The sequence below is a fragment of the Mangifera indica genome, chromosome 15, assembly GCF_011075055.1.
Source record: "Mangifera indica cultivar Alphonso chromosome 15, CATAS_Mindica_2.1, whole genome shotgun sequence".
NCBI classification, from domain to species: domain Eukaryota; kingdom Viridiplantae; phylum Streptophyta; class Magnoliopsida; order Sapindales; family Anacardiaceae; genus Mangifera; species Mangifera indica.
In genome coordinates this window covers 1,737,520-1,764,389 of record NC_058151.1, presented here as the reverse complement: position 1 = coordinate 1,764,389, position 26,870 = coordinate 1,737,520, and the positions used below count along the sequence as shown (strand labels likewise).

General features: G+C 31.5%; 5 protein-coding genes across 5 annotated transcripts; 4 read left to right on the top strand and 1 right to left on the bottom strand.

The window, feature by feature from the left end:
- Nucleotides 1-5,214: 5,214 nt before the first annotated feature.
- Nucleotides 5,215-6,308, top strand: LOC123198346 (protein SPIRAL1-like 5). Its single transcript, XM_044613039.1, has 2 exons — nt 5,215-5,507; nt 5,921-6,308. The coding sequence occupies exons 1-2, from the start codon at nt 5,274-5,276 to the stop codon at nt 6,005-6,007; spliced, it is 321 nt and encodes a 106-aa protein (XP_044468974.1). The 5' UTR covers nt 5,215-5,273; the 3' UTR covers nt 6,008-6,308.
- Nucleotides 6,309-6,857: 549 nt separating this feature from the next.
- On the top strand, nt 6,858-10,698 carry LOC123198044 (probable polygalacturonase). Its single transcript, XM_044612619.1, has 6 exons — nt 6,858-6,890; nt 7,839-8,162; nt 8,278-8,398; nt 9,093-9,259; nt 9,345-9,423; nt 9,980-10,698. Exons 1-6 carry the CDS (start codon nt 6,858-6,860, stop codon nt 10,669-10,671), a joined length of 1,416 nt encoding a protein of 471 aa, XP_044468554.1. The 3' UTR covers nt 10,672-10,698.
- Nucleotides 10,699-12,476: 1,778 nt separating this feature from the next.
- Nucleotides 12,477-15,237, top strand: LOC123197670 (probable polygalacturonase). Its single transcript, XM_044612013.1, has 6 exons — nt 12,477-12,535; nt 12,764-13,078; nt 13,191-13,311; nt 13,844-14,018; nt 14,221-14,291; nt 14,387-15,237. Exons 1-6 carry the CDS (start codon nt 12,503-12,505, stop codon nt 15,079-15,081), a joined length of 1,410 nt encoding a protein of 469 aa, XP_044467948.1. The 5' UTR covers nt 12,477-12,502; the 3' UTR covers nt 15,082-15,237.
- On the bottom strand, nt 15,140-19,079 carry LOC123198043 (probable serine/threonine-protein kinase At1g01540). The gene is made up of 7 exons (XM_044612618.1): nt 18,601-19,079; nt 17,994-18,098; nt 17,775-17,897; nt 17,559-17,695; nt 16,766-16,872; nt 16,454-16,663; nt 15,140-15,329 (listed from the first exon to the last, which is right to left on the bottom strand). The coding sequence occupies exons 1-7, from the start codon at nt 19,077-19,079 to the stop codon at nt 15,201-15,203; spliced, it is 1,290 nt and encodes a 429-aa protein (XP_044468553.1). The 3' UTR covers nt 15,140-15,200.
- Nucleotides 19,080-21,716: 2,637 nt separating this feature from the next.
- Nucleotides 21,717-25,547, top strand: LOC123198042 (probable polygalacturonase). The gene is made up of 6 exons (XM_044612616.1): nt 21,717-21,749; nt 22,699-23,022; nt 23,138-23,258; nt 23,941-24,115; nt 24,202-24,272; nt 24,829-25,547. The coding sequence occupies exons 1-6, from the start codon at nt 21,717-21,719 to the stop codon at nt 25,518-25,520; spliced, it is 1,416 nt and encodes a 471-aa protein (XP_044468551.1). The 3' UTR covers nt 25,521-25,547.
- The last annotated feature ends 1,323 nt before the right edge of the window (nt 25,548-26,870 follow it).

Here is a 26,870-nt window from a genome sequence, read left to right as displayed (position 1 = left end):
AGCTGATGGTCGACAGCGCGGCAAATGTTTTGGATTGACATAAAGCTTTGGAATCGGAATTTAGCTTATAAAATCACGCGCTTTCTAAGTTTGCCACGTAGCGTCCACTTTCAATCGCTAACGATTGCTGCCTTTCTGAGAATGTTTTTGTGTGCAACATTATTGGTCCAATCAGATACCATAATAGCTACGTGTCAACATTCTAATCACTGAAATTACACGTGGTTTTGGATTGGCTCCCGCCCGACATATATTCCTACTTTTAATATAAAATTTAAATATATTATTATATAATTTAATAATTTTTAATTTAAAATAAAATAATAACCTACCATTTAATAATATTTTATTTATATAACTAAATTATATATATATATATATGTATAAAATGTTACTTTATATTCTATTTTATTTTATATTTTTCTTAATTTTTATAAATATTAAAAAATGTTACAAAATTAATTTTTTAAAAACTAATATGCCACTAAATTAAAACAAAAGTTATGGATAACTTTGTCGATCGAAAAACAAAATAAAATTGACCTATCTAATTGGAAATAGGGGAGAAGTTTGGGGCATGGATATATTATGATAAGATAAACAGGGGAGAGGTTCGGGGCATGGATATATTATGATAAGATAAACAGGGGAGAGGTTTGGGGCATGGATATATTATGATACGATAGATGACAAATAATACATATGGTATTAAATTAATATAATTTGATAAATTTATTATATAATAAGATATATAATAGATGTAATTAATATATATTTTTAGAGAAATGATTATATAGATCTAAAAAACTTTAAATTTTTATAAAATGTTTGTTATATTTTTTAAATGACCATATAATAAATGAAATTTTTTATTATTTTATTCTAAAAAATATAAGTTATAATATAATAAAAAATATATAATATAAAAAATTAATGCAAAATTATTTTTACATCTCAATGGACTTCCTCATGACCCTAAACTTTTCTAAGGGGGTGTTTCAAGGCCCATACCTTTCAAGCCCATGTGTAGAAAATGGCCTGTGGTGCCCAGCTGTTTTAGGCTAAAAAAAAAATTAGAAAGAAGAGTAATATTATATATAGTAATATTAATAATTAATAATAATTTTATTATATTAAATTATCAGAATTAATTTTAATTTTACCCTCTATAAATATTTTTGACATCCCAGTATTATCAAATAAAACCTATTTTTACATTATCAAATAATTTTTAGAATAACAAGATAATTTATGGAATAAAAATATGAGTTTTTTTTAATATTAGTCATTATTTTAATATTTTTTAATTGCATTATACTTTTGGAATTATTTATAAGGATTTTTTGTTTGTTTTAACATTTTATAAACTTACAATTTAATTGTATATAAAATGTCAATTCTTTTAAATAGGGAGAACGACTATCGCACATATAAATTATGTTAAAATGATAAGTTGTTATTTTTCATCTAATTTTTTTTTGTTAACTTTAACTATAAAAGGGTATTAAAGTAATTTTATTTATTTTATAACATTAATTATAATTAAAAATAAAATAAATCTTTTTTGTACATCCCCAATCAAGCTTTTCCTCTTGACATTTTCCAATCATTTCTTACTTTTTTTTTCCTCTCCCCCTTTTTTTTCTTCCATTTCTGATCAATCTTTTTTGAGCTGAAAATTTTTTCCTCTCTTATTCTCTTCAAAATTTTCTTCTTCCCTCTTCTCTTGTGCTTCAACTTTCCACAAGGCTGGATTTTTTTTTCCTTTCATTTTTTGGTTTGGTTTTGAGCTGGTTTCATTTTTTTCTTTCAAAATTGTCTTGATTGTGCTCTTTCTTTGTTCTTGTAAATAGCATGGTTCTAAAAATCAGTTCAGACTAGATGGTTTGAACTGAGTAGAAAATTGAGTTTGAATTGATTAATAGAAACAATTGATTAAAAAATTTGATTATAAGGATTTGAACCCAAGACCTTATCATTTTTCAATATATATTCTATTAAGTTTATTTTGATATTAAAATAATAGATATTATATATTTAATAATAAATTATACAAAATTATTTTGAATATAATTCAGTTTGATCAAAGAAAGATTCCTCTCCATGTTGAACCATATAGTTAAATGTTAACCACATCGGTTGATTACTAATGACATATTTAAAAAATGTCAAAGGTGGTCAACTGAATTTCTTAGATATGAAAAACTATATATATATATACACACACATATACCGATCTTTCTTAAATTTTATTAGTTTTTATCAACCTATTTATATTTAACTTTTATTAAACCATAACTCCTAAGTTTTATCTCTAAGTGAGTCACAATTAATTACTATTAAATCGTGAACCCTAGCTAATAATGCGTTCATGAAAGTCCCACTAGGTTGTCTTCTTATTTTTATAGGTGGTAATATCAAGCAATGTTTGTGAATGATTTTGTTTGGGTTCTTAGAATCTAGATATTTTATACATCTTTAATGCAGTGTTAATAAAAGATTGATTAAACCGATTAGTTTAATCGATTCAACTATGAACGAATCTATAATCTAATCTAATCTATATATAAAATTGATTTATTTGTCTCGTGTATATACATTTATAGAGAAACGAAAACCAAAATGATAGTGATAGGTAACATCAAAAAATTATGGTTGACTAGTTGGTTAGAAATTAAATAATTATCATCGAAGATAAACAAATAGCAATTAGAGAGAGAAGAGTTGTCATTAAAGATAAACAAATATTGCTTAGAGAGAGAAGAGTTAAATTGAATTGATTTTTGTAGGTTAACACAAGTTAATTATCTATATAAGCGTTTTTAATAAGAAAAAATATATCAAATATTTTTTTTTGTTTGACATAGGTGATTTGTGTTTAAAAAAATAGTAAATATATGATAATATTTAAAAAATATATAATAATTTGATAATTAATTAATCTAATTAGTTAAATCGATTAAACTATAAATCAGTGAGACAATCTATTTGATTTTAAAAATATTGTTTAAATGTTCTCCATAGAGCATGGACCATTACAGTGAGACCCGACATCCACCGGATAAAAAGCTCCAACCAAATTTATCATCACATGCAATTATACACCATTATCATCTCAACTTCCTTTTTGTTTAATTTTAGGTCCTCTGATTTGACGTCTTCCGCCTGGGAAGGTCCCAATTCAACTAAAGCTGGGTACCTAGGTTGTGTCATTCACCTTTTATAAGGGTTGGATTCGAGCCGAGTCAGTTCGAACTAGCTCAGTAGATTTTTTTTAAAAGTTTTTTATACAAAACGACGTCATTTTAATCCATATATATACACAAAACGATAATTTTGATATGAAAAACGAGTCGAACCGAACCATAAACGAGCCGAACCGAACTTGAGCCAACCATAAATAGACCGAGCTGAGCCCGAATTGGCTGCGAGCCAAGCTCGATTCGATTCGAATCCAACCCTACCTTTTATGATAGCTATAACTTGAATAATCATCGTTAAAAAGATAATTTGAATGAAAACATTGGATGTTATATATGAGTGTATGAATTTGAATTCTATTAATATATTAAAATCAAAATTTTGATTAATTTAATACAATAATTATATGACAAATTATTGAATTTAAAATTTTAATTATTTAACTGATCAATTCAATCTTAATGAAACGATATAATTTATGCAAAGATTCAATAGATAATAATGAAACTCTAATTCGAAGACGTAATTCCAATGGATTTGTACTTATCCTTTCCAGTGTGAAATATTTAGAGAAATAAAAAGTGTCATTTCCTTAGCTATTAAACTTTTTGCTAACCCTAGATGCTTTGATGATTTGATCGAACCCTTGTCGTGCTGTTTCAACTTTTACTTTCTTTAAGAAATACAAGAAATAAGGGGTCCAATTGCAGTGCTTGGTCAATCAAGCTTCTCTTTCTCCCTACATTTGAAGATAAGCTTTGCCAATTGGATTCCTTTTCATCATACACATAGTTACTCAGACTTGTGCAAAGTTGTCCTATAATGATGTAAGTATATGTATAAAAGTTCGTGTGGATTGAGGAGAAGTCTCACCAAATGAGAATCCACAAAAAACGTATAAAATTTAATCATATTTCGAACCATGATTAATCAGAAGTTTCTTAGGGCTAATGACTCAATGAACCCTCACAATAGTGATGTTAAAGCAAATCCAATTTAAGATTTTGAGTCAATTCGGAGTATGTCAGGTTAATCCAAATAAATTTCAAATTAGGTAAGTGTTAAAAGATTTCGAATAAAGTTAAATTTAGAGTTGAAAATTTCTAACCCAAAACTCAAATAAATACAAAAACACGATCTGATAACAATAACTATCATGTCTACTTTTAAGCTATCGTCATTTGAGTTTCCATTTTTGAATTAGAATTGCTTTTAATTCATCTCCAAAGACACAATAGTGGGGTCTTCTTATACAAAATCATGCTACATATCAAAACAGATACTTGTACATACATACATACATACATACATATCTGTGTGTGTTAATGGTATCCTTACGATTTTAAAGTCGGTTGGCTCCAATGAAGCATCTGTGGTCACTTTCCAGCTATCCCCGGCTGCCAATTAGGAAGGACAGCTGATTCATTTAGGACCACTTTTTAATGTATGTCATTTGTCATGATACATGACATCCTTGAGAATTTGTAACCACAAGGACATGGTGAGAGACCACTGAATTTTTTGATAAAGCAATATTATATATACTTAATTTTGTGTGTTTAGAATATATATTATAATATGATTATATATTATTTTATCTTTAATTCAAAATTATTTAATCATATGATGACACATAATTAGATACTAGATTGAATACTCGTACATACTATTTTATTGTGTTCCCGTAATCATGCCATATATATGTGTCATATCCATTAATCCCAGTTGACTTACATGCATGCATTAATCCCTACACAAGGCGCAAAAATATTATGACGTACACATGAACAATACTATATGTATATTTTTTAAATACACAAATAGATATATTTATGTATGTTATCACGTAATTAAGTATGATTATATTCTTATTTCAAAATTAATTTTATATATGATAACATATATAAGAGTATACCAAATTTATATACCTAAAATAAATATGTATAGTTTTATTGTATATACATATAGCTAAATAAATAAGATCCACAGATCATATATAATCTGTCTTTCCCTTAGTATATATTGGAGTCTCTTTGCAGGAAGTGTTGACGAAAGAGCTAAGTAGAGTAAACATGAGAAGAGGTGGAAGCTATGGCGGTGGGCAAAGTTCGCTTGGTTACTTGTTTGGTTCTGATGAGGAGCCAAATAAACCTCCAGCTTCTCCAGCAACAGTGACGATCAAAGCACCATGGGGCACTGATGATAACAGCTCTAAGGAATCCCCCACTGATCCATCTTCGAAGAAATCCAAGGCCTCCAACAATTATCACAGAGCTCAAGGCAAAAACTCCGGCAACTTCGTTACTGTGAGTAATCTGCAAAACCCTTGTAATTGAGGAAACTGGAAAATTAACCATTATTTTGCCCTCTTCATAATATTTGAATCATTCATTATATCATTTATCAAAAATAAAATTTTTTATATTGTATATTATATAATATGATAAATTTTTTAAAAATATATCACAATCACATCTAAAATTTTAAAATTTTTCGTATATTTTTTATTATATCTTTATTTTTTTTAAAATATCAATTTATATTAATAATATGTATTTTATTAGATAATATATTTATTATATTAATTCAATTTATTATTAAATATATATTATTTTTTAATAATTTTATATTATATAGTAAAATACGTACATAAATCCTAAAATACTAAAAACCGTGGTCTATTTAACTTTTGGGAAGTCATTTCTTTTGGCGTGCTTAGGATCGTCCATCAACGAAGGTTCAGGCAGCTCCAGGTGGCGAGTCGTCTCTGGGTTACTTGTTCGAAGACAAGTCAGAAGAAAAGTGATCTAGCTCTCTACGTGTACATCTCCCAAACTCTTATATATATATATATAGAGTCTTCTCTTGAAATAAGGGCTTTTGTTCGCATGATCAGTGGCTTCTGATATGTAAATAAAGAAATTTGGCTGTACTTGACTAGGGTTATTCTAATGTTCGAGTCCTCTGTGTACTTTTAGTTAGGGTTTGAAAGATATGTCCGTTGGATATATCATATAATATTTCAGATTTTACGTGTGTTCCTCGTGATAATACAAACGTGTAACACCTTATCTTTTATATTATTATTTATATAATAAAATTATGTATATATATTTTTAATACATAATTTAATTATACAAATAATATATCATCACGTAATTAAATAATTTTGAATTAAAGATAAAATAATACTTAATTACATAATAACACATCATCTATATACTTAAATTAAATAATAAAAATATATACATATAACATTATTAAAAAAATATTAAACTACTCTTTTTTCTTTTTAAAATCCAAGGGAGTTATTTTAATTTTCCAAACCTAAAATCGTCAATTGGACTAGACCGTCCATTCCACTGGATTGACATCTGATTCAATTTTGAAAACATTGTTAACGCTTACCAAAATAATAACCGATACAAGTCTAATTAAGATGATTCAAAATCCTCCATTAACAGAATTCTATAATTTTCATAGGAAGCAAATTACGGGCTTAACATAAACTTGTTATAACTTAAAAAACTGCCCGTAATTATTGCTGGTTCAAAGCAGAAACACATAAGAGTAAATAATTAGTTACCCTTAATACTATATAAACTTTCATCTTCTCTACTTCTGATCAACTCATTGTTTAAGTCTTTCCATTGAAAATGGAGTTGTGCCCAAAATCAAGATATTACCAGGTAATTTTATGTTTAAATTTCTAATTACATGTCTTCTTCTTCCTTCAGTCTTGTATACATAATTACAGAATTTTCTCGATTCAATTCTTGAGCTTTGTATGACGATGATTTTAGCTTCTGATTACTGCTACTTTGCTTCCTATTAATGATTTTTGCCCAAGCCACTATTTACTTTTTACTATATTTTCCGGAAAACCTTTTTACCTTAATTTCCCCCTTTTTTTTTTCTTTTATTTAAATCCCACAACAAAAACAAGCTGAAGGTTTTATATCAATATAAATCTATTGTCTTTCTCCCTTATAAGATGTATTCACGAGATCGAAGTGAAGGATACTTTCAGATTTAAATGATATGTTATGTGTGAATCGAGATAACATTAACAAACATTTCATTTCTATTCCTAAGAGAAAGAAACATGTATATCGGCGTATATGAACCGAGTTGAATTTGAATACCTTTTTACTCGAGTTCAGTTTAAATGATTAATGGCCCGATTTGAATGAAAAATTGTTCGGCTTAGTTTGACTCAGATTCATAGTTCAAATCTATGGTTTAAATTTATGACTCAAGTTTACAACTCAATGACCAAATAATATCGTTTCATTTAATAATAGATAACATAAAATTGTTTTAACAATTGTTTGACATCATTTGAATTGAACCGTGAGCCTAATTTGAACCAAACTGAATAATCTCCCGACTCGTAAATTAGATCAAACTGAATTCTTTTTAACTCGAATTTAACTCAATTTTAAAAACGAATCGACTTGTTCAACTCAAACTCGACTCAGTTTGAGCTATACAAATTCAAAATGAGTCGAACTGGCTTTTGAGACCAAAACCAGTTCGGTTTGGGTCCAACCCTTGAAGCATGAATGCTATCTTTGAAAATAAGTGCACAAAAAATTAGTAATCAAACATGCTTTAATTTTTTTATTTTTCAACAGATTATTGCAATTGTCTCAAGCATTTTGATATTGAAATTACTAAGTTTACGGGTAGAAGGAAGAAGCCAACTGGAGTCCATTTCCTATCCTTCCATAAACTGTCGCAAACACACTGCATTATTGACTGATTTTGGAGGTGTTGGCGATGGAGAAACTTCCAATACCAAGGCGTTTAATTCAGCCATTGCCAATCTAAGCCAGTTCGCATCAGACGGCGGAGCTCAACTTATTGTTCCTCCCGGAAAATGGCTAACCGGCAGTTTTAATCTCACTAGTCATTTCACTCTTTATATCCATAAGGATGCTGTTCTTCTTGCTTCTCAGGTACATATGATTAATTAAACATATAACTTGAAAAGTTCCAAATGGTTAACTGTTCTTCTTAGCTTGGTCTAAAGTACAGTATGTTTCAGATATATAAGTATTTTTACATGTACAGGATGAAAAAGAATGGCCTCAGCTTGCGGTGTTACCATCTTATGGAAGAGGACGAGATGGACCTGGTGGAAGATTCAGTAGCCTTATTTTTGGGACAAATTTAACTGATGTTGTTGTCACAGGTATTGTTACTAATAACTATAAAATTATGTGTATAAAATTTTGAGTATTTAATTGAATATTTAGATGATATATATATATATATATATATATATATATATATATATATATATATATATATATATTAAATAATTTTAAATTAAGGAAACTAACACCTAGTCATAAGGGCTCTCAATTGAGCCAGGCAAGCTCGGGGCCTGATTGCTTGACCCAAAAAATTCAGTTTCAGGTCAAGCAAAATGTGGGCCTCGAGCGGGCCAGAAAAAAAGTCTTGTCTATTAAGTTAACAGGTTCGAATTTGAATAAAGGTTGTTCAAACTCGAGGCCCGATAAGCTCGAAGATTCATTGTGGGTAGAAGCATATTTGTCAGGGTTTCAAACTTGTTTGAAAATTAAAAGGGTGTTTTTGTAAGTTTTCAAAGTTATAAATGAGCTTGAAATAAGCTCGAACAAGCCCAAACCCGAAAATTTTTTAATGAACTAGGTCTAAATAAAAAAACGTTGGCCTAAATGGGTAGACTTAAAGCGTGAGCCTAAATTTTTTTATGAGTCCAGACTTGAACAAGTTAGAATTGATTTGGTAGACTCGATTAATAATCATTTTAATTATATAATGATATACTTAATTGAATACTCAAAAGTATATTTAATAATCGTAACAACTACTAAAATGATGACCCATTTATGTATGTATAGGTGGAAATGGCACCATAGATGGTCAAGGTGCACCTTGGTGGATGAAATACCGCAGCAAGCAATTGAATATCACTCGGCCCTATCTTATTGAGATCATGTACTCTGATAAAGTCCAGATTTCCAACTTAACTTTAATCAATTCTCCATCATGGAACGTTCATCCATATACTGCAGGTTCTTGACTCAGAAATCTAATCCATATGATGAAATTCCTTTGCTTTTTTGAAAAATTTACAGCCTGATGAAAACTCATATTGCAGAAATGTACTGGTTCAAGGCCTCACTATTCTCGCCCCAATCGATTCTCCTAATACAGATGGGATAAACCCAGGTCAGATTTTAAATTAATCTTTCAAATAATTTAGCTAGCCAATCATTCAACAGTCATCATGAACATATTGTAAGGTTTAGTATAAAACCATTCAATCCCAATCCAATAGGACCTATACATAAATTATAAAATTCAAAATTGAATATTTTAGGTTTATAAGATTACTTGAAACGTCATGTAATTTAAATTTATAAATCCGATATTACCAATATAAGAGTAATTGGTGTCTTCCTTTCTTAAAACCTCTTTAGATGACAATTTTTAATGGGTAAAATTAATATTGTTTACTCAAATATATTAGATTTATCTGTATTGGTTAATGTGTACACTTAATGCTTTCTACCCAAATCATAGTGAATTTATTTATACTGATCAATGGTTAAACCTAATACTTATTATCTTGAATATAACTTTTAAGTATATGGATTTTATTTGTATTGATCAATAGATAAAACTGATATTATTTACCTAAATAAAAACTTTTACCTGAATTGAACTATCGCTTAACTAAGCTCAAGAAATTTTCTAACATATATTTGCATGCGGGCGTTTCCAGATTCATGTGCAAACACCATAATTGAAGACTGTTACATAGTCTCAGGCGACGACTGCATTGCAGTGAAAAGTGGCTGGGATCAATATGGAACCAAATTTGGAATGCCCACAAAGCATTTACTCATCAGAAGGCTAACTTGCATTTCACCAGACAGCGCCACCATAGCTCTCGGCAGTGAGATGTCCGGAGGAATCAAAGACGTACGAGCTGAAGATATCACCGCCATCGACACTCAATCTGGTGTAAGAATTAAAACTGCCATTGGAAGAGGAGGATATGTGAAAGATATATACGTAAGGAGGATGACAATGAAGACGATGAAGTATGTTTTCTGGATGACGGGTTCTTATGGATCTCATCCTGACCCGGGCTTTGACCCGAAAGCACTGCCGGAAATTACAGGGATTAATTACAGAGACATGATGGCTGAAAATGTCACTTATGCAGCGAGGCTTGATGGAATTGAAAATGACCCATTTACCGGAATTTGCATTTCTAATGTGACGATTGGATTGACGGAAAACCCACATAAACTTCATTGGAATTGTACGAATGTTCAAGGAGTTACCAGCCGTGTGACTCCTCCGGCCTGTGATTTGTTGCCGGCGAAAAAGGATAACAGTGATTGTTTCTACCCCAAGGATAAGCTTCCCATAGAGAATGTTAAGTTGAAGACTTGTTTCTTGAAGTAGTTCTAAAGAGTGTATTGTTATTGATACTTACCCTTTTAGCTATAAAATGATTTTAAATTAATTATAAAGTAATATTTGTTCGGCTCTTTATTTAAACAAATTGTTAAAGGTTATCTGTATAAGACATTTCTCATGCACTTTAAGTCTCAACCCAATGTCCTTAGATAAGGATATCACATTGACTCTGTCAAAACAATGGGTACAAATTAATCAATTTAAGTGATTAATTGAGTTGATAATGTTATTATAACAATTCAAATTTTAAAATGAGATTCGTAATGTGATATCATTAGTCTAATCAGATAATTTGAATTAACTATCAATATGATTCATTGACTAAAACGGTTTTAACTGTAAGTCAAACTAAAATTGATATCGGTTCTTTGTTGAACCAAAAAATCCGATATAAATTTTAAAACAGTGATTCAACCCCCATAAAATAAATGTTTGTACTAATGATGAACCTCATTTGCAGTTTGAGCTTAACAATGAGGCCAATTAGAAATAAAGTTATGAATACTAACAAATTATACAAACTTATGAGGTGACAGTTTGTGATTAAATGATATAATTGTATACTTTTTCTTTTACTTTAAAAAAACCTAATCATATACTACTATCTCAACTTATACAATTTATTTGTATATATAACATTACTCTTTCTATTACTATACGACCTCCAAGTGGCTTCTACATGATACTTTGTTACAAGTTAGTAAAAATGCCCTGACATATTTTTACAGAAATCACAAGTCACACCTCCAAATGTTTAAAGTCTCCCAAACAATACCGAAACCGAAAAGAATTTGAATCTTTGTTGACTTTTATTCTAAATTTTTTAAAATATTTTTATTGTTTTTTGTTTTCCCTTTCATTAAATTTAAGTACCAATTTTTGTTATCAACTTCCTTTTTCTCGTCTTTCTCAGTTTACTTTGTTTTTTTTTTTTTTTTAACTTAACAACTACAATATTTGTGTTGGGTATATTCTTTGACTACCGCAATGGTCATTGCCTTGCTTATTTTGTTACATAATAAAATATTTCATTAACAATCTTTATCAATAACGATGTAACGAGTAATATAAAAGGTATTTGATTATAATCTCCAGATAGTTATCAATATTCTGTAATATACAATACGTATTCGATAATACAATACAATACAGGTGGAGAACGATACATATTATAAAGTGTATAGAATTAATACGATATCATAGATGTGTTATACGATATGATAAATATTACCGATATAAATCAATACATTTGTTTAAAAAAATGATGATATAACAAGGTATATATAAGAAATCTTAAATTTTTAAAAGTGTTTACAATATATTCTAAAATGATAAAGTGTCGATTAGATTTTTTTATTATTTTATATGATGCTCAATGTATGACAGAAAATTAAATTTTTAATACATGAGATGATACATGATTCAACTACCATGTATTAAAGGATTATTGATTCCCAATATATATTAATTTAATAAAAAAACATTCCTAATTTTTACTAATAATTTTAGTAATAATTTATATTTAATAATTTTTGAGTTAATTTATTTTCATTATTGGTAATAATTATATATATATATATATGCCATTATTGGTAATAGTATAATAATGAGAGAAATATATGGGTAAAGTTTGATTGGCAAAGATAAGCTTTATAGAGAACAAGGCAATTATTTTTATAAGCAAAGCATTAATACTATTTCTTTTTTCAGATAAATATTTGAATTCTTTATATGGAATGAAAATAATTTTTTAGGGAAAAATAAGATTCTGCAACCCTATAAAAATAACAAGAAGCTCATAATTTTACAGTAAAAAATGGAGTTGTGTTCAAAATTCAGAAGTGCCCAGGTAAGTTTTTCTCTTCTGCTTGTCACTTTTCCTTTCTCTGATTTTCTCATTAAAGTGAAAGTCATAACAGTTGCCTCCAAAGAGTTGTTTGAGGGGCAATGAATTGGTTCAATGTATAAAAGGATATATGTTCAAATTCAATCTGGTCGTAGAGCCGGTGTCTAGGTTTTACTTGTTTAGTGTGATTGGTTCAGCCCTGAAAAAGTCACGAGAGTTTATTTTACACAGGTTATTGCTTCTGTTTTGAGCCTTCTGATATGGGAAATTCTGAGTTTACAAGCTGGGGCTGCGGCCCGGATCTCTTATTCTGCAATAGAGTGCCGTAAACACACTGCCTTATTGACTGATTTCGGAGGCGTTGGCGACGGAAAAACTTCCAATACGAAGGCGTTTAATTCTGCCATTGCCAATCTAAGTCAATTCGCCTCAGACGGCGGGGCTCAGCTTATTGTGCCGCCGGGAAAATGGCTAACGGGCAGTTTTAATCTCACCAGTCATTTCACTCTTTATATTCATCAGGGTGCTGTTCTTCTTGCGTCCCAAGTATGTATAATTTTTCTGAGCTCTCTTTGCTTAGCTTTTTCCGTCAATGCCTTTGTCTTGGTTGAAGCTTGATTTGGCCTATTCGTTTTGTAATTTAACGATGTTTGAACAGGATGAATCTGAATGGCCTCATCTTACTGTGTTGCCGTCTTATGGGAGAGGAAGGGATGCGCCTGGCGGACGGTTCAGCAGTCTCATTTTTGGCACAAATTTAACTGATGTTGTTATTACTGGTATTGACAATTCATCCTTCCTAGTTAATGTATTTAAATTTGGCTAAATGACTATTTCCTACGGTTAGGATGATTATGAATCGAATAGGATAATAATGCCATTTAGCATTTCGAGTGGTTGGAGTTTGAATAAAAAATAGTTTAATCCAGTTTGACTCTAGTTTGATTTGAAATCATAATTAAGATTCGTAGCTTTATTTCATAGCTCATGGAAAAAAAAATTATTTTATCGATAAATCACAAATTCAAATCATAAATTTGAGTCAAAATTTAGGTTGAACTGAACCAAACTCCCATTGACTCAAATTTGAGCCAGTTTCAAATTCAAATTAAATGAATTTGAGCCAAACAAAGTCAAGAACTAAACCAATTTAATTCGGGTTCAATCCCATCCCAACCAAGGGTTTGATAAAATGATATTACCACCCTTAAGTTTGAAAAAAACCAAATTTTGCCCATTTGTTAAATTTGTTAATAAAATCAGTTAAATTTTTTTATTACTATTGAAATTCGTCTGTGATTTTATTATCAGGTGGCAATGGTACAATAGATGGGCAAGGTGAAATTTGGTGGCAAAAATTCCGCGGGGAAAAATTAAATGACACTCGTCCCTATCTTATTGAAATCATGTACTCCAAAAATATTCAAATCTCCAACTTAACATTACTCAATTCTCCTTCATGGAATGTCCACCCTATATATTCCAGGTTTGCTTCCAGAAACTATATATATCTACTTTGAGTATACAAATCGATACATAGTTGATATGTGTCATTAAATGAATAGATGATTTTGAATTAAAAATAAAGTAATATCCAATCACATGATGACATATCATTTGTACCCTCAACTTACCTATACAATCTCAACTTACATGCTTAAAAAATTTACCCAATTTTTATTTTTCAGTGATATATTGGTTCAAGGCCTCACCATTCTGGCACCAATAGACTCTCCTAACACAGATGGAATAAACCCAGGTTCATTTTCTTATTTACATGACTTTGTTCTTAATTCTCTTTTATCATAAGTTATTAAAACGGTGTTATTTTGATGTCATCTCGGGAATTTTCAGATTCATGTACAAACACCAGGATTGAAGATTGTTACATAGTCTCAGGAGATGACTGCATTGCAGTGAAAAGTGGGTGGGATCAATATGGAACCAAATTCGGAATGCCAACACAACATTTGGTCATCCGAAGGCTAACCTGTATTTCACCGGATAGTGCGACGATTGCACTGGGGAGTGAGATGTCTGGGGGAATTCGAGATGTTCGAGCAGAAGATATTACAGCAATCGACACTCAATCGGGTGTGCGAATTAAGACTGCGGTTGGGAGAGGAGGTTATGTGAAGGATATATTTGTAAGGAGGATGATTATGAAGACTATGAAGTATGTTTTTTGGATGACAGGTTCTTATGGGTCACATCCGGACCCGGGCTATGACCCGAAAGCACTGCCGGAAATTACAGGGATAAATTACAGAGACATGGTTGCTGAAAATGTAACTTATTCAGCAAGACTTGAAGGAATTCAAAATCACCCTTTTACTGGAATTTGCATTTCTAATGTAACAATTGGGTTGACAGAAAAACCAAAAAAACTTCAATGGAATTGCACTGATGTTCAAGGAGTAACAAGCCGGGTAATGCCACCAGCTTGCGATTTATTGCCGGAGAAAAAGAAGCAAACCGATTGCCTTTTCCCTGAAGATAAACTGCCCATTGATAATGTTCAATTGAAGACTTGTTATGTAAGACACTAGAGTTTTTTGTTCTTTTATTAAGGCTTGTTTTCTGAATAAGTAGAGCATTTATTGCATATGGTGTTGAAAATAGTCTCAAAATTTAACTTCTTCCAGAATTTTATGACCAAATTTTGAGCTCAAATTTGATAGAGATTACTGCTATTTTCACCTTCATTTGTGCTTGGATCTTCTTTGCCCATCTTGATAACAGGCTGACTCCCTTGTGGGTAGTTATGATAAGAAGCCGCTTTCTTAATCTGAGGCCCCTGCAATGTTCAAACATCAGAGCTTGAATAGTTAGAATTTGCTTGCAAGTGTGGTTGGTTTAGCCCCAGAAGGAGGGCTGGATCCTAGGGGTGGATTCGAAGCGAGCTTGTTCGGGCTCGAAACGAGCTTTGCTCGAACGAGCCCGAACCCGAGCTTGCCTTGAACTCGAACGAGCCCGAACACGAGCCTGAATTTTAAGCAAAAACGAATACGAGCCCGAACACGAACATTGGTTAAGCGAGCCGAGCTCGGCTCGCGAGCCGAACACTCAAATAAAAAAACACTTATTTCAAAGAAGAAACGACGCCGTTTTTCCTTGGAAATACGAGCCTAAAGCGAACCCGAGCCCGAACACACGAACCCGAACACTAAAATTATGAAACGAACCGAACACGAACACATGTTTAGCGAGCTCGTGCGAGCCCGAGCCCGAGCCCGAGCTTGGGCTCACTGAAAACGAGCCGAAAACGAGCTGGGCCCTGTTCGGGCTCGGCTCGGCTCGTATCCAGCCCTACTGGATCCCAACCAAGCTGGTTTAGTCTCAGAAGTCGACTCAGCTTGCTCGAATTTGTTTAATTCAAATTTAAACTGAATTTGAGTTAAAAGATTCATTTTATTTTTTAAACCGAATCAAACTCAAGTTAAGAGATGTTCGGTTTGGTTCAACTTTAATTCATGATTCGAATCCGTGGTTTGAATTTATGGTTTGATTCGGTTTAGATTTATAGCTCGAAATGGTGATTCGAATTTATGCTCAGTTTGATTCAAATTGGTGGTTTTACTTATTATTTGGATAAAATAACATTGTTTTGTCAATGAATCCAAGTAACAAATTTGAACCACAAGTTTGAATTAAATCAAGCCACGAATTCGAACTATAAATTTAATGGAAGCCAAATAATTTTTTATTTAAACTAAAAGTCGAACCACCTTTAAGAATTCAAATTGAATTCAGGCTAAAAGATGTTCAAGTTTAACTCAATTTGTTTTCACTCCTATCTGGAAAAGTTCAACTAAATTTGTTTTCACTCCTTCCCCGAAAGGGTGGTTTAGTTCAAATAAGGTTCCATTAAAAAAAAAAAAAAAGCAGCTCTGAGGGGGAAAAAAAAGCCATTGTTCTTACAACGTTAAGAAGCAAGTCGCGAGGCTCAAGCATGTGAACTACGTCTCCCATCTTCGGCCTGTGCTTTACTTCAGGATCGACACATCGCAGGGCGATCAAAATGACCCGTTTTAGTTCTTTTGTGGAAGGCGTTTCTGGCAATTCAGGATCCACAACAAATGAAATTTTCTGCTTTGCAACCATGGACTTTAACCAGTCGACCAAATGAGCCTGCAATTTCAGTTCAATTCAAGTATATTGATTAGCAAGAGTCCATTTCTGCAAGAAGGCCTAAAATCATGAGAAAAAATGGCTGAAACTAGGAATCTGTACCTGGGGTTGAGTGTGATCTACAGGCACTCTTCCTGATACAATCTCCATGATAAGTACTCCGAAGCTATACACATCGCTCTTTTCGTCCAAAATACTGCCAGCAGATTCTCGAGACAGATAAATGTAAAACCATGGAACTTTCAACACAAGTTAATCATATGCATTTCAAAGAAAAAAATAGGATCCTCATCGAACGAGGGGTGGATTCAAATAGGACCAAACTCAAGGGTCATCTCTAGCTCGACTCAAATCCAGAAAGTTATCACTAAACAATAGAAAAGAAAGGCTGCCAAAACCTTAATGAATGAGGACATTTTCATATATGGCATAGGGATGGATTCAAGCATAGCTAAACTTTAACAAGGTTGTCTCAAGTTTGACTCAAATCCAAAAAATTCAACTCAAGTAGGCTATGAGGTTGTCAAAATTTTTTTTCAAAACCATCAAAAAAGAAGGATCACCAAAAATGATAAAGAAGAAGAATCGTCGAAGATAATGCAGAAGAAAAATCTTCGTAAAAAAAGTCGAAAAGAAGAAAAGTTGTCAAAGAAGATAGAAAACTACCGACAAATTTGTTGGCAATCAGCTAGATTCAAACGGGCTCCACTTGAACTCGAGTTAGGGCTACCCCAACTTGAGTTTGGTTAGTTTTAAGCCCGTTCAGGTTGAATCCAACCCTACATGGCTACGTATGATTTCCATGAAAAAAAAATATAAACAAACAACATCAAAGATTAATAGCAAAAGTGCATAACTGACCCCGAATTTCCCATTGCACAATTTGATAAAGAACTCCATTCTGGACCATGAAGATTGGCAATTCCAACATCAGAGATCTTAGGATTCCATTGGTGATCAATCAGAATGTTACAAGACTTCAGATTTTGATGAACTATTTTGGGTTCAATGTCCTCATGAAGGTAGCTCAAGCTGAGATAATTAAGCACAGAATTATCACAAGAGAAAACAGAACAAACTAAAATCTAGTGTCAGAGATTCCATGGCTCACGCTTTTGCAACTCCTTCAATAATATTCATCCGAATTTTCCATGTTAGAGGCCTCAATTCTCCTAGACTTCCATGAAGCCACTGATAAAGATTGCCATTGTCTATGTATTCATAAACAATTATCCTATCAAAAGGGAATTCTTCTAGTCAAAGGCTTGAAGACATCAATTCTGTAAAATATTGACTTACAAAAGCTTCAAAATTCAACAAAAGTCAATACCTGTTATACCCTTCAACACAGTAACCCAGCAGCTTCACCAGATTCTTGTGCCTTGCCTGCCCAATTGCCTCTACTTCTTTGATGAAGTCCTCAGTTTTGCTTATACTGATATCAACTAGGAAATGTTAAATTTGCTTATGATCTGCATTGTTAAAAGCATAGTTATCAAAGGCACGCCTAGGCAAAGCTTTACCTCAAGGCAATGGCCATCACCTGCGCTTTTATTGTCGCCATAGATTTGAGGGCTACTGATACTTTTGAGTATGGTTTGAGTAATTTTCAATCAGATATAATGGTTATTGGCAATTTTTAAGGTCGTTGAGAGAATGATGGTGAGTTTCTAAGGGCGGCAAAGAGGTTGTCAAAAAGGTTGCTAGAGAGAATGAAGGTATAAGCACGATAACCAGTTGCGGTAGACTGTTGTCTGTGTAGTAAAAAATTGTTTTAAATTTAATGGAAATATAAAACTTTCTTAAAGGAAATTTTATAATTGCCTTAGGTAAAAGGCCAATATTTCGTCAAGTCTTTTTGGTGCACTTTCGGCCTTTGACAACTATGGTTAAAAGGGAAACAACAAAATAAGCAGAGAAAATTTAGGCCAAGCTACCTGTTACTCATTAGCCTCTTCACTGCAACTCTCTTATTATCCAGCAAAACAGCCCGATAAACCATCCCATTGTCGCCATTTGCAATCATATTCTCCTCAGCAAAATCATTTGTAACCAGGGCAATCTCCTTGAGAGAACACCGGTTACCGTAATGCCTCTCCGAGAGACCTCCAGTCGACTCGTGGTCAGCAGCGAGAGTTGAGTTGATAGAGCAAGGATCAGTTAACATTATCTGAAACTCAGCCTTTGAAAGATTCATCTCAATCTCTGAAATGCTGTTGGAGGCCGACAAAAGCCTCCTGTCCAGCGATGAAGTGCTAAAACGGTGGTTCTGAAAATTCTTTGGGCAAATGGAATTTTTTGGAATGAAAAAATGAGGCTTGTAGGATTTTTGCGACGGTAGAAGAAGATGCAGAGGTAAAGAATGGTGAAAAGGATGAGCAAGAAAAAGACAATGAGAGTGATTATCAAGATCCATACTTGAATCCCGAAAAATGGAGTGTGCTTGGAGGGCTGCTTCTCCAGGGAAGGTGCAATGGACGCCGTTAACAAGTTAAGAGGCTGCCTTGATTCATGGAAATGGAAATTACAATGGAAGTTCAAGTGGGTTTGAAGAGTTTGAGGTTAGCTATAACTCAGTCTCTTTGGAATAGTTCAGATATGGTGGAGCAACCAACTGTTTGAAGTAGCGGGAAATCTGGGGCTGGATTTTGTTGTGACTGGAGAGAATATCAGAGTGGAAAATATGCCTATTAAAACGAACTACTTACTCAAAACACCAATTTGACTGTTACTTGGGGTGTGTGTGTGTATATATATATATATATATACATACTTATTCTAACCAAAGTTTATTACTTTCTCAAATTTATACCTATTCACTTTCAAAAACTTAAATATCTAGCTATTAGCTATTAAAGTTAACAGAATCCATTTGCTTAAAAATTTTATCTTATTTTTCTTTTTTAAACCCTAAAAATTATTAACTTTTCCCTTTCAAACCTAATTTTTTTAGATTTGAAAACTTGCAATTCCCCTCAAGTGTTTAGGGTTTCCTATTTACAGTTTTGGAATTTTTGTTGACCCCCTCTTCTTTTTTCTTCTTACGTTGCCCCCTAGCCTTATGGAATTTTTTGTTCCCCTTCAATTTGTTCAGCTTCCTAATGTTTTCCGACGACCCTCTTCCTCCATCTTTAATGTCCTTTTTTGCCTAAGATCGAACCGACATCAGCCTCTCTTTCTTTCCTTGGCAATGACTGATTAGATTGATTAGTGGTCTCGGTTTAAAATCTCTTAACTTTCTCAATGGTTTCATTTAATTCAAAATCTCAAGCTCTCTCGACTATTATTTTAAGGCAAACTTGAACTAAATTCAAACCGAATCATTTTCATTCAAAAAAAACTTGAAATACCTTTAATGTTGGCTTGATAAACTTGAACTAAACTATTTTTTATTTGCACCAAACTTAAGTCAAAAGGTGTAAAGGCTTGATTTAATTCATATATATATATATATATATATATATATATATATATATTGATATATTGTACAAAACTTATGTATATCAATTGAGGGATGTGTATAATTTTGTTCAAATTATAAAACTGGATTGAACTATTCAAAAATTATGATTTACTTTGATTTAGATTATTAAACGATTTGGTTTAGGTTTAAAAATTTTTGAAGAACAACTTAAGGCAAAAACTCCGGCAACTTCGTTACTGTGAGTAATCTGCAAAACCCTTCTAATTGAGGAAATTGGAAAACTAACCATTATTTTGTCCGGATTATTTATTATATTATATATCAAAAACAAAATTTTTTATATTGTATATTATATAATATGATGGATTTTAAAAAAAATAAAATAATCAAACAATTTTAATTGATATATCATTATTTTAAAAAAATATCATAATGACATCTAAAATTTTAAAATTTTTTATATATTCTTTATTATATCTTCATTTTTTAAAAAATATATATCAATTTATATTGATAATATATATTATATTATATTATATTAATTTAATATATCATTAAATATATATTATTTTTTATTAATTTTATATTATATAGTAAAATACGTACATAAATCCAAAAATACTAAAAACCATGGTCTATTTAACTTTTGGGAAGTCATTTCTTTTGGCGTGTTTAGGGTCGTCCATCAACGAAGGTTCAAGCAGCTCCAGGTGGCGAGTCGTCTCTGGGTTACTTGTTCGAAGACAAGTCAGAAGAAAAGTGATCTAGCTTCCTACATGTACATCTCCCAAACTCTTTACATATATATATATATATATATATATATATATAGTCTTGAATCTTGAAATAAGGGCTTTTGTTCGCATGATCAGTGGCTTCTGATATGTAAATAAAGAAATTTGGCTGTACTTGACTAGGGTTATTCGACTGTTCGAGTCCTCTGTCTACTTTTAGTTAGGGTTTGAGAGATATGTACTAAGGATATATCATATAATATTTCAGATTTTATGTGTGTTCCTCATGATAATGCAAAACCGTAACACATTATCTTTTATATTATTATTTATATAATAAAATTATATATATTTTTTTAATACATAATTTAATTATACAGATGATATATCATCACGTAATTGAATGATTTTGAATTAGAGATAAAATAACACTCAATTATATAATAATATATTATCTATGTATTTAAATTACATAATAAAAATATTTACATATAACATTACTAAAAAAATATTAAACTATTCATTTTTTTTTTAAAATCCAAGGGAGTTATTTTAATTTTCCAAACCTAAAATCGTCAATTGGACTAGACCGTCCCTTTCACTGGATTGACATCTGATTCAGTTTTAAAAACATTGCTAACGCTTACGAAAATAATAACCTATACAAGTCTAATTAAGATGATTCAAAATCCTCCATTAACAGAATTCTATAATTTTCATAGGAAGCAAATTACGGGCTTAACATAAACTTGTTATAACTTAAAAAACTGCCCGTAATTATTGCTGGTTCAAAGCAGAAACACATAAGAGTAAATAATTAGTTACCCTTAATACTATATAAACTTTCATCTTCTCTACTTCTGATCAACTCATTGTTTAAGTCTTTCCATTGAAAATGGAGTTGTGCCCAAAATCAAGATATTACCAGGTAATTTTATGTTTAAATTTCTAATTACATGTCTTCTTCTTCCTTCAGTCTTGTATACATAATTACAGAATTTTCTCGATTCAATTCTTGAGCTTTGTATGACGATGATTTTAGCTTCTGATTACTGCTACTTTGCTTCCTATTAATGATTTTTGCCCAAGCCACTATTTACTTTTTACTATATTTTCCGGAAAACCTTTTTACCTTAATTTCCCCCCTTTTTTTTTTCTTTTATTTAAATCCCACAACAAAAACAAGCTGAAGGTTTTATATCAATATAAATCTATTGTCTTTCTCCCTTATAAGATGTATTCACGAGATCGAAGTGAAGGATACTTTCAGATTTAAATGATATGTTATGTGTGAATCGAGATAACATTAACAAACATTTCATTTCTATTCCTAAGAGAAAGAAACATGTATATCGGCGTATATGAACCGAGTTGAATTTGAATACCTTTTTACTCGAGTTCAGTTTAAATGATTAATGGCCCGATTTGAATGAAAAATTGTTCGGCTTAGTTTGACTCAGATTCATAGTTCAAATCTATGGTTTAAATTTATGACTCAAGTTTACAACTCAATGACCAAATAATATCGTTTCATTTAATAATAGATAACATAAAATTGTTTTAACAATTGTTTGACATCATTTGAATTGAACCGTGAGCCTAATTTGAACCAAACTGAATAATTTCCCGACTCGTAAATTAGATCAAACTGAATTCTTTTTAACTTGAATTTAACTCAATTTTAAAAACGAATCGACTTGTTCAACTCAAACTCGACTCAGTTTGAGCTATACAAATTCAAAATGAGTCGAACTGGCTTTTGAGACCAAAACCAGTTCGGTTTGGGTCCAACCCTTGAAGCATGAATGCTATCTTTGAAAATAAGTGCACAAAAAATTAGTAATCAAACATGCTTTAATTTTTTTATTTTTCAACAGATTATTGCAATTGTCTCAAGCATTTTGATATTGAAATTACTAAGTTTACGGGTAGAAGGAAGAAGCCAACTGGAGTCCATTTCCTATCCTTCCATAAACTGTCGCAAACACACTGCATTATTGACTGATTTTGGAGGTGTTGGCGATGGAGAAACTTCCAATACCAAGGCGTTTAATTCAGCCATTGCCAATCTAAGCCAGTTCGCATCAGACGGCGGAGCTCAACTTATTGTTCCTCCCGGAAAATGGCTAACCGGCAGTTTTAATCTCACTAGTCATTTCACTCTTTATATCCATAAGGATGCTGTTCTTCTTGCTTCTCAGGTACATATGATTAATTAAACATATAACTTGAAAAGTTCCAAATGGTTAACTGTTCTTCTTAGCTTGGTCTAAAGTACAGTATGTTTCAGATATATAAGTATTTTTACATGTACAGGATGAAAAAGAATGGCCTCAGCTTGCGGTGTTACCATCTTATGGAAGAGGACGAGATGGACCTGGTGGAAGATTCAGTAGCCTTATTTTTGGGACAAATTTAACTGATGTTGTTGTCACAGGTATTGTTTCTAATAACTATAAAATTATGTGTATAAAATTTTGAGTATTTAATTGAATATTTAGATGATATATATATATATATATATATATATATATATATATATATATTAAATAATTTTAAATTAAGGGAAACTAACACCTAGTCATAAGGGCTCTCAATTGAGCCAGGCAAGCTCGGGGCCTGATTGCTTGACCCAAAAAATTCAGTTTCAGGTCAAGCAAAATGTGGGCCTCGAGCGGGCCCAGAAAAAAAGTCTTGTCTATTAAGTTAACAGGTTCGAATTTGAATAAAGGTTGTTCAAACTCGAGGCCCGATAAGCTCGAAGATTCATTGTGGGTAGAAGCATATTTGTCAGGGTTTCAAACTTGTTTGAAAATTAAAAGGGTGTTTTTGTAAGTTTTCAAAGTTATAAATGAGCTTGAAATAAGCTCGAACAAGCCCAAACCCGAAAATTTTTTAATGAACTAGGTCTAAATAAAAAAACGTTGGCCTAAATGGGTAGACTTAAAGCGTGAGCCTAAATTTTTTTATGAGTCCAGACTTGAACAAGTTAGAATTGATTTGGTAGACTCGATTAATAATCATTTTAATTATATAATGATATACTTAATTGAATACTCAAAAGTATATTTAATAATCGTAACAACTACTAAAATGATGACCCATTTATGTATGTATAGGTGGAAATGGCACCATAGATGGTCAAGGTGCACCTTGGTGGATGAAATACCGCAGCAAGCAATTGAATATCACTCGGCCCTATCTTATTGAGATCATGTACTCTGATAAAGTCCAGATTTCCAACTTAACTTTAATCAATTCTCCATCATGGAACGTTCATCCCATATACTGCAGGTTCTTGACTCAGAAATCTAATCCATATGATGAAATTCCTTTGCTTTTTTGAAAAATTTACAGCCTGATGAAAACTCATATTGCAGAAATGTACTGGTTCAAGGCCTCACTATTCTCGCCCCAATCGATTCTCCTAATACAGATGGGATAAACCCAGGTCAGATTTTAAATTAATCTTTCAAATAATTTAGCTAGCCAATCATTCAACAGTCATCATGAACATATTGTAAGGTTTAGTATAAAACCATTCAATCCCAATCCAATAGGACCTATACATAAATTATAAAATTCAAAATTGAATATTTTAGGTTTATAAGATTACTTGAAACGTCATGTAATTTAAATTTATAAATCCGATATTACCAATATAAGAGTAATTGGTGTCTTCCTTTCTTAAAACCTCTTTAGATGACAATTTTTAATGGGTAAAATTAATATTGTTTACTCAAATATATTAGATTTATCTGTATTGGTTAATGTGTACACTTAATGCTTTCTACCCAAATCATAGTGAATTTATTTATACTGATCAATGGTTAAACCTAATACTTATTATCTTGAATATAACTTTTAAGTATATGGATTTTATTTGTATTGATCAATAGATAAAACTGATATTATTTACCTAAATAAAAACTTTTACCTGAATTGAACTATCGCTTAACTAAGCTCAAGAAATTTTCTAACATATATTTGCATGCGGGCGTTTCCAGATTCATGTGCAAACACCATAATTGAAGACTGTTACATAGTCTCAGGCGACGACTGCATTGCAGTGAAAAGTGGCTGGGATCAATATGGAACCAAATTTGGAATGCCCACAAAGCATTTACTCATCAGAAGGCTAACTTGCATTTCACCAGACAGCGCCACCATAGCTCTCGGCAGTGAGATATCCGGAGGAATCAAAGACGTACGAGCTGAAGATATCACCGCCATCGACACTCAATCTGGTGTAAGAATTAAAACTGCCATTGGAAGAGGAGGATATGTGAAAGATATATACGTAAGGAGGATGACAATGAAGACGATGAAGTATGTTTTCTGGATGACGGGTTCTTATGGATCTCATCCTGACCCGGGCTTTGACCCGAAAGCACTGCCGGAAATTACAGGGATTAATTACAGAGACATGATGGCTGAAAATGTCACTTATGCAGCGAGGCTTGATGGAATTGAAAATGACCCATTTACCGGAATTTGCATTTCTAATGTGACGATTGGATTGACGGAAAACCCACATAAACTTCATTGGAATTGTACGAATGTTCAAGGAGTTACCAGCCGTGTGACTCCTCCGGCCTGTGATTTGTTGCCGGCGAAAAAGGATAACAGTGATTGTTTCTACCCCAAGGATAAGCTTCCCATAGAGAATGTTAAGTTGAAGACTTGTTTCTTGAAGTAGTTCTAAAGAGTGTATTGTTATTGATACTTACCCTTTTAGCTATAAAATGATTTTAAATTAATTATAAAGTAATATTTGTTCGGCTCTTTATTTAAACAAATTGTTAAAGGTTATCTGTATAAGACATTTCTCATGCACTTTAAGTCTCAACCCAATGTCCTTAGATAAGGATATCACATTGACTCTGTCAAAACAATGGGTACAAATTAATCAATTTAAGTGATTAATTGAGTTGATAATGTTATTATAACAATTCAAATTTTAAAATGAGATTCGTAATGTGATATCATTAGTCTAATCAGATAATTTGAATTAACTATCAATATGATTCATTGACTAAAACGGTTTTAACTGTAAGTCAAACTAAAATTGATATCGGTTCTTTGTTGAACCAAAAAATCCGATATAAATTTTAAAACAGTGATTCAACCCCCATAAAATAAATGTTTGTACTAATGATGAACCTCATTTGCAGTTTGAGCTTAACAATGAGGCCAATTAGAAATAAAGTTATGAATACTAACAAATTATACAAACTTATGAGGTGACAGTTTGTGATTAAATGATATAATTGTATACTTTTTCTTTTACTTTAAAAAAACCTAATCATATACTACTATCTCAACTTATACAATTTATTTGTATATATAACATTACTCTTTCTATTACTATACGACCTCCAAGTGGCTTCTACATGATACTTTGTTACAAGTTAGTAAAAATGCCCTGACATATTTTTACAGAAATCACAAGTCACACCTCCAAATGTTTAAAGTCTCCCAAACAATACCGAAACCGAAAAGAATTTGAATCTTTGTTGACTTTTATTCTAAATTTTTTAAAAATATTTTTATTGTTTTTTGTTTTCCCTTTCATTAAATTTAAGTACCAATTTTTGTTATCAACTTCCTTTTTCTCGTCTTTCTCAGTTTACTTTGTTTTTTTTTTTTTTTTTAACTTAACAACTACAATATTTGTGTTGGGTATATTCTTTGACTACCGCAATGGTCATTGCCTTGCTTATTTTGTTACATAATAAAATATTTCATTAACAATCTTTATCAATAACGATGTAACGAGTAATATAAAAGGTATTTGATTATAATCTCCAGATAGTTATCAATATTCTGTAATATACAATACGTATTCGATAATACAATACAATACAGGTGGAGAACGATACATATTATAAAGTGTATAGAATTAATACGATATCATAGATGTGTTATACGATATGATAAATATTACCGATATAAATCAATACATTTGTTTAAAAAAATGATGATATAACAAGGTATATATAAGAAATCTTAAATTTTTAAAAGTGTTTACAATATATTCTAAAATGAT

Coding starts and splice junctions, on each gene's coding strand:
- LOC123198346 (XM_044613039.1), top strand. CDS start 5,274: ATGAGAAGAGGTGGAAGCTATGGCGGTGGGCAAAGTTCGCTTGGTTAC. Junction 5,508..5,920: donor ACTCCGGCAACTTCGTTACT/GTGAGTAATCTG, acceptor TGGCGTGCTTAG/GATCGTCCATCAACGAAGGT.
- LOC123198044 (XM_044612619.1), top strand. CDS start 6,858: ATGGAGTTGTGCCCAAAATCAAGATATTACCAG. Junction 8,163..8,277: donor CTGTTCTTCTTGCTTCTCAG/GTACATATGATT, acceptor TTACATGTACAG/GATGAAAAAGAATGGCCTCA. Junction 9,260..9,344: donor CATGGAACGTTCATCCATAT/ACTGCAGGTTCT, acceptor GATGAAAACTCA/TATTGCAGAAATGTACTGGT.
- LOC123197670 (XM_044612013.1), top strand. CDS start 12,503: ATGGAGTTGTGTTCAAAATTCAGAAGTGCCCAG. Junction 12,536..12,763: donor CAAAATTCAGAAGTGCCCAG/GTAAGTTTTTCT, acceptor TATTTTACACAG/GTTATTGCTTCTGTTTTGAG. Junction 13,312..13,843: donor AACTGATGTTGTTATTACTG/GTATTGACAATT, acceptor TTTTATTATCAG/GTGGCAATGGTACAATAGAT.
- LOC123198043 (XM_044612618.1), bottom strand. CDS start 19,079: ATGGATCTTGATAATCACTCTCATTGTCTTTTTCTTGCTCATCCTTTT. Junction 18,099..18,600: donor AAGAGGCTAATGAGTAACAG/GTAGCTTGGCCT, acceptor AGTTGATATCAG/TATAAGCAAAACTGAGGACT. Junction 16,664..16,765: donor TAGATCACACTCAACCCCAG/GTACAGATTCCT, acceptor CTGAAATTGCAG/GCTCATTTGGTCGACTGGTT.
- LOC123198042 (XM_044612616.1), top strand. CDS start 21,717: ATGGAGTTGTGCCCAAAATCAAGATATTACCAG. Junction 24,116..24,201: donor GTTCATCCCATATACTGCAG/GTTCTTGACTCA, acceptor CTCATATTGCAG/AAATGTACTGGTTCAAGGCC. Junction 24,273..24,828: donor TACAGATGGGATAAACCCAG/GTCAGATTTTAA, acceptor GGGCGTTTCCAG/ATTCATGTGCAAACACCATA.